The following is a 7,184-nucleotide window of genomic DNA, read 5'->3' as shown; positions in this document are numbered from 1 at the left end:
AGCCATTTGCTCACCCACTGCATCGTGTGTTAATCAAGCTGTATGCTGGACATCTTGCCCAGCAGAATACTTGTCATGGAGGCACCCCGAGGTTATTTTAAGGGACAACAGGGTCCAAAACAACTTTTATTAAACCGGTGAGAAACAGGGTTTTAGCACTCCAAAAGTGACTTAAATACAGGTTCGGATATCAGTTGAGGAGAATTATTAAGGGGCAGCAACTAATCATTCAGGAGGTCCACAGTGTGCATGCACGTGGTTTCACCAAAACAATGCCAGAGCCATCCCTGAGTCCGGGAAGAGTACACACTTGCCTGAACACAGTGTGGGATTATTTTAAAGAGATACACGTACTTGTATTGAGTACAGAAAGTGTACACTCGCAATCCTGCGAGGGTTAATACACGTGCAAATGTGCACGGAATATTACACGTGCTTATGTGGAAGCACGGGAGGAAAATACACCCACGATTATGTGAGCAAATAATTTATACACATGCTTGTATTGAGCACGGAAAGTACGCGTGCAAATGTGCACGGAAAGTATAAATACACGTGCAAATGTGCACGGAAAGTAGATACACTCGCAATCCTGCGAGTGTTAATTTTACTCACACACATGGTGGCAAGGCAAGCGGAGTCTCCATCCCAGGGGGGGCTCTCAGCGGCAGCATCTCACTCGGCTCCAAGAGATCCGCGACGAACGGCGCAGTCTCGACGAGAGTCCCATTTTTTATTTATAGCCTGATCAGATCTGACTGTAGGCATTCCAGAAGCTTCTCTGCACCCCCACACTGGCTGTGGGGTGCCCCTGAAGCCTCCAAACATCCCCCACGCTCGCCGCGGGCGCCCAGCAGCTCACTGGGCCTCCGCGCTCCCTTCTCCTAATGGCCCTGGCCAGGGTGCTCTGGGGCCAAACAAAAGAAGCTGTTAGCCTCAAACAGCAGAGGGAGAGGGAGATGTGCCTACTCCTTTCCATATTGAAGGAGGGAGGGGGAGAGCGGGGGGCGGGGGGGGGGGGCATTCTGCCACAATACTGTGAGAGATAGTATCAAAGGCTTTACTGAAATTCATAAAGATCATGTCGACAGGCTTCCCTTGGTCAGCTAGGTGGGTAACCTTGTCGTAGAATGAAATCAAGTTGGTCAGGCAAGATTTTCGCTTCATGAACCTGTGCTGGCTGGGACCAATGACTGTGTTGTCATTCAGATGGGAGATAGGTTACCTGAGAATGCAGGCACGGTACTGTTGCTTTTGGCGAGTAAAACATTTAGGTGTTAAGTGTTAAGACATGCATTTCAGTGATGTGGGAGAAGAGAAAGGAGCCATGAAGGAGAAGGAAGTGCATATGGAGAATACAAAGATTTCTGGAGGCAGAAAGAGAGAACAGCTTCTTTCAGAAAAATATAGAGCATGAAGCTGGCTGTGGTAAGAGCAATGCATACAACATGTTTCCTCTGAGAAAGCAAAGGCAAATTTTCATCCCAAATCTCAGCTGAGTTACCTTCCACTTAAATTCACATTCAAAGCAGACACAGCCTTACCACCATTTTTTTTCCACAGTTTGTAACCCCATACTACACAAGAGGAGGTCAAGACCCCTAACCAAGGTTAGAGAAGGGTGTTAAAAGGAAGCTCTCATGCTTTTGCCCTCTATCATCCTCTAGGAAACACAATAGCTTATTCTCTGGTGTTCTTTGTTCTCATTCAGACCCATGTAATAAAACAAATACAGGACACCAGCGTCTTCATCTGTAAGGTGACCTAACTCACATCACAGCATACTGGGTGTTCCAGATGGCTTGCCCATGAGATGTTTGCAGAAGAAGTTTTGGATCTGCTGCCAAGCATCTATCTGTGCCTCACAGTGTGCCTTGGGCTCCCCTCCCCACACCACAGGCCTGCCAACTAGCAAGTGCATTGAGGCTGCACACATTGGGAAAAAGGGGGGTTCAATGTAGTGCCCTGCTCCAGGATAACAGACTATCTCAGGCTTTTCCTTCCCGTGAGCTTGCAAACGTTTGCTCCCCTCAACTGCAAAAAATTCACTTTTCCAGTTGCGATCATCCTGGCCAACAATGAACAAGAAGCGACACGTGGCCTTCTCCAAAGGGATAAAGCTTTGGCGGTCAGGCCCTTCTAAAGGGTTGTTCAGTACATCGACAATATCAGCAATCCCCGACTTGTCGACCTTGATGCGTTTTGCATCGACACCAAGGGGTGGAATGGTGATGTCCTTGTAGTGCAGCACTGCGCCCACATTTGCCACTGAGCAATTGATAAGGGCAGTGGCTGTGATGCCTTTTAGGAAGGAGGCCATGGAGACGCAGAGTTCACCCCCCTTTGAGATTCCAAGCAAGCCAATCCCAGGACCTTTAACCTGGAGGGGAAAGAAGAGAAAACAAAAGCAATGAATCACAACAGACCACTTCTTTAAAATGTTGCCATGTTTTGTCCTGAATCTGGACCCCGAGTACAGCCATCTAAGGTCCTGTGTGCAGGGCCCATGTCTGAGGGATCCTGGGGCACTGTTCCATGCTTGGTTTATGATCATAAGCCCTGCTAAAACTGCAGCATCATCCTAACAAAGCTAAAAGGCTCAGTGTTGAAGCATATGCAGAGGGTACAGCTGTACTTGCAAAGAGCATGCGGATGTGCAGCCTCAGATTCACTTTGCTTATAAGGCAGTTCAGGGTAGAGAAGAGGCAGGGGAGGCTTCTTCTATGAATGATTTCTTTCAGTGCAAAATGCTCTAAGTCAGCAATGACTATGCTCCTGTCATCAATTATGATAATGTATTTCTTATATTCAACCACTGTCTTTGACTCCCCTATTAAGAAACTAACATGGGGAACATGGGGCAGCAGACTCCACATCAGCTGCTCTCCCATTTCTCTAGTATGCTTGATGTCTAACTCACAGTGAAAAGGAAGTATTCTGAGGTAGCTTACTCATTAAAATGTATCTTAAAAAAATAACCTATTGAAACCATTTTTCTAAGCCTCCCTCTAAAGTCAACCTAGAATAGGTTACCTTCATTTTCCTTTACACAGACAAATTAACTAGAAGAGGAAAGCTAAATGATCTTACAGGGTGCTGAAATCCTCTAAAGATACTGGAAGAAGGTTAGCTAATATCACAACCGCTCCAATATCCAAAGATTCTCAAGGGTAAAAAGGCTCTGAGACAGCATCAAAATTTCATACTTTTTGTACCTTATCACCAGTATAACAGGCTGACTTTGAAGCATGGAAAGGAGGAAATCAGAAAATATGGCTGCAACTTTGCAATGTGTTAAAAACATTATGGGGCTATCAGTGGAGGTGTTAATGAGACGCTATGGTACTGCTCTCAGGGGGAAAAAAAAAAAAAAAAGAGGGGGAAAAAGGCAATTTTTAGAGATTTTTGGGCAGAGAGGTGACATAAGCAGTTAAGGTGACTGAATAGCAAGGAAGACTTTTAACAATTCATCTTCCTGAGATTGAGGAAGGTATTTATTTGAGTTCTCCAGAGAGAACGAGTATTGCCTTGTGCAATTCTACTATTTTTTTTGTGCACAGCTACTTTGAAGCAGATGCAGAACCAAGCAGAACTCTCTTCCAAGACATGCTGACATAGAGGGATTCCCGAGTTCAGAACTGGAAGGATTCTTGAGTTCACAACTGGCTACTAAAAAACACATTCACCAAATACTGACATCTGGAGTGACTTTGCTAGCTTACACAATACACAGCAACGAATGTGTACTGGTAGACTTCTTGAGACCTGGATCACAGAGGCTTATCATGTGCTCCATGGCTGAAAAGAGCATTTAGTTTCAAAGGACATTCTACAGAGCTTAAACCTAAAAGCCCCACTGGAAGTCAAATAAGCCTGCAGGTAACTGGTACCCTAGTTACGACACTTGGCTGAATGGTGCAGAAATTACCAGTATGTGGCTCACTTGTCACTCTGTCACCTGGCCAGTTCAAAGGGAAGAACCGCATAATCTGACAGAGAACCATTGTGATGGGAGTTAAAGATGTGAAACAAATTAATTACAGCCAACTTGAACAGAAATGCTATTTTAAGTAGAGCAGCTTTGCCCCATCTGCCATCTGACAGGACCTGATAGTTCCCTGTAGTGAGAGAGTGCCAATGAACAAACCAACCTCAGTGTGTTGTAACATATAGTTTATGGCTTCTTCAAAATACTCCAGGTGTAATTCCTTCATCTCTTTGGGGAGATCTTCATAGCTGTAGAAAGCCAGAGCCAGCACAGCAAAGCCATAGTTGGCCAGCAGGCATGCCCTGTATTCAGGGAGTCCTCCTCCGGCTCCGTACAAGTCAATAATTCCTGGAAAGGGTCCATTTCCTTCAAGAGACCATATAACAGGACACATTAACCCACTATTTTTAATTCACATTCCAAACTAATTGGCCTGGGAATATGTCTTTTTAAAAAAGAAAAAAACAAAACCAAAAACATAGAGCACCAGAATGGTACTAAAGGTCCTAAATCCCTATGCCACTTTTCAGTAAATTACTACATTGCTTCAAGATTAAACAAGACAACACAAAATAGCAGGCCTGCTAATGTTTTGGATAACACCAGGGGACACATGACTGGAACAGAAGGTACCCCTTGACAGTTCTCTCCGTCATGTGAATTCACTGCAAAGGTATCAAGCTCTGCTTCAAAAATACCCAGGAGGCTTCTCCCCAGTGCATTTGTCAGAAGACTGATCCAAAAAATCTAATCTGATGGTTCCAGCTTCTCAGTTTCAGTGTAAATGTACTATAGCCATTTATTTGCGGACTAAGAGAATGAAGCATTTGCAGTCAGCCTTGCTAACCTGGTAAGGGAAGCTTTACATTAAGTTCATCAGGGGACAAGGACTGAAGTCCAGAGCTGAGACAGATTGCTGCAAAGTGTTAACAAAGTATGGAAAGGAGGAGGCCAAGACAGAGACTCCCATTCTTGCTCAGAAGGGAAGGTGAGGCTTCCCTCAGGTGTCTGCAGACTAATGTGCAGAACTTGTGCAACAAACAAAAAGAACTGGAAACTCACTTCCATCCACAGGGCTAAAAGGCCATCAGAGGCAGGGGCACTGGCTGGGAGACCATGTATGGTTTTAGCACTCTCATGGAGGACTTACCAGTGATAGGCAGGGAGAAGGGTGAAGAGGGGAACGCATGTACTGCGTAGAGGAGCTCCTTTGGTACACAGGGTTCCAGAGACATGCTTTGTGAAAGCCTCTGGGTCACAGGGGGAAGGGGAGGTGGGATGCAGAGGTGGTGGGTCTGGCAGAGGCTACCCAACCAAGAGGAGGCAAGAGATGAGGCTTCCTACAGACAACTTGCAGAAGTCCGGACAGCCGCTGGGATGACAACACAACATTTGTCAGGCAATCTGGAAAACTCACAGACCCCGTCAATCACTCTCCAGCAAAAATACTGTATGGCTAAACCTGTCTCACGCCTTACTTGGATATTCTGCTCACAGAGAACTGGTCAGGGATAAATGTGGCAGCAAAAGGCAGCCTGGGCTGCAGCAACTATGAAATTATTGAGTTGAGTATCTGAGGAAAGGCTGGGAAGGGAAGCAGCAGATTTAGGACTCCAGACTTCTAGAGAGCAACCCTCAACTTACTCAGAGAATTATTATACTAGCAGAATTCCCTGGAAAACAAACAGCCGAGTAGAGGAAAGGTACCTTGAAGGCTGACTGACACAGCTCACAGCATTTGGAAACAAAAAGAGTGCTGTGATCAATGCCTTCATGTCCAATACCACAGTTAATGAAACAAACTCACACGTGTTTTAACTCACGTAGCTGCACTAGGAGTGTGGTCAGCAGATCAAAGCTGGCCGGGATAATCAGACTGCTCCTTAAAGAGTGGTGAGATCCAGTTCCCCCTTGTCCTTCGTCTGGTACTGGGCGCAAAGGGCGGTCTGGCTCCGGGCCCGGGAGCACAGAGCTGGGAGTGGAGGCAGCACCGCGGGGGAAGGAGCCCGGCACGGCCGGTACTCACCGGGAGGCAGGAAAAGTGTCGCCCGGATCCTTCCCTCTCGCACCGGGACTCTCCGCACCCTATCCCGCAGGAACGCCCGTTCATGCTGCGCCTGGGCCAGGAGCCGCCCGGGGGGGTCCCCGTGGCCCTCAAACACCTCCAGCTGCAGGAGGAAGGGGCTCTGCACGTCCCGCTTCACCAGCCGCCGGAACGGCTTCTGGGGCTGCAAAGCCCAGAGCAGCCCCATGGGCTCCAGGCCGGAGAAGCTGCCTCCCGGCAGCGCGGGGCAGCGGCCGAGGTCCAGCTCCCCGTCGTCCTCCGCCTGGTAGCGGGCGCAGGCCTGGAAGAGGTCGCCCGACTCGTCCCGCAAAGACGCCCGCAGCGTGACTTGCTGCCGCGGGCCGAGGCCCTGCACGGCGATGGCCAGCGGCTCATCGAAGAGGCTGCGGGCGGCGGGCGAGAGGCGGACGGAGGGGGCCATGGCAGAAAGGCCGCGGGCTACGGCCGTCCCGGGGGTCCCCGCGGGGCTGCGGCGACGCGGGGCTCCAGGCGCGGGGCTGAGGCCGGGCCAGCGCAGCCGCCTCTGGCAGTCACGGGAGCTCGCCCGGCACAGGGCGAGGGCAGTGACCTGCCACATGGCCCGGGCCGCTTCCGCCTCGGCGGGCAGATTCCGTAACGGTTCCCCGCGGGACCGAGAGGGTGCTGGCGCGGGCGGCCCCGGAGCGCCGCTGGCTCGCCCCGGCGGGGAGGAGAGGACTGCACCGGGAGGGGGTGCAGTCCTCTCGCCCCGCCTGCCTCCTTCCCTACCGGCTGTGGGAGAGTTCTCTGACAAATGCTCCGTGGTCTGAGAGACGTCTTGGACCCGAGAACTCCTCCTCGGTGTCTCCCCGGGCTTCCCAGCGCGGAGCGGTGGATGTGGACGGCGGGACGTGCGGGGAGGGCGGGCAGAGGTGTTGATGAGCCACCGAGCTGTTGGGATTCATTGTCATGACAGGGAAGAGCCTGTGTGTGACCGACCGCACAGAGATGGGGCAGCCCCGGCAGCGCAGGGGCTCCTCCCCGCCGGCAAGCGACCCTGGCCGTGCGGCGCAGCCAGGGGACGGGAGAGACCCCCAGCCCCAGCCGAGGTGGGGAAAAGGCAAACCAGTGCCAGCCCAGCATCGCTTCATGTCTTCTTACTGCCTCCTCCCG

General features: G+C 50.3%; 1 protein-coding gene across 1 annotated transcript; it reads right to left on the bottom strand.

Annotated features, from left to right (window-relative positions):
* Nucleotides 1–92: 92 nt before the first annotated feature.
* LOC309442117 (acyl-coenzyme A thioesterase 1-like) lies at nucleotides 93–6,765 on the bottom strand. Its single transcript, XM_082057647.1, has 3 exons — nucleotides 6,015–6,765; nucleotides 4,152–4,354; nucleotides 93–2,380 (listed from the first exon to the last, which is right to left on the bottom strand). The coding sequence occupies exons 1-3, from the start codon at nucleotides 6,628–6,630 to the stop codon at nucleotides 1,775–1,777; spliced, it is 1,425 nt and encodes a 474-aa protein (XP_081913773.1). The 5' UTR covers nucleotides 6,631–6,765; the 3' UTR covers nucleotides 93–1,774.
* Nucleotides 6,766–7,184: the final 419 nt, after the last annotated feature.

This window comes from Streptopelia decaocto (assembly GCF_964273445.1).
Source record: "Streptopelia decaocto genome assembly, chromosome: 7".
NCBI lineage: Eukaryota > Metazoa > Chordata > Aves > Columbiformes > Columbidae > Streptopelia > Streptopelia decaocto.
This window is presented reverse-complemented; position numbering and strand designations above follow the sequence as displayed.

Coding starts and splice junctions, on each gene's coding strand:
- LOC309442117 (XM_082057647.1), bottom strand. CDS start 6,630: ATGTGGCAGGTCACTGCCCTCGCCCTGTGCCGGGCGAGCTCCCGTGAC. Junction 4,355..6,014: donor GACACTTTTCCTGCCTCCCG/GTGAGTACCGGC, acceptor GGTCTCTTGAAG/GAAATGGACCCTTTCCAGGA. Junction 2,381..4,151: donor ATATGTTACAACACACTGAG/GTTGGTTTGTTC, acceptor TTTCCCCTCCAG/GTTAAAGGTCCTGGGATTGG.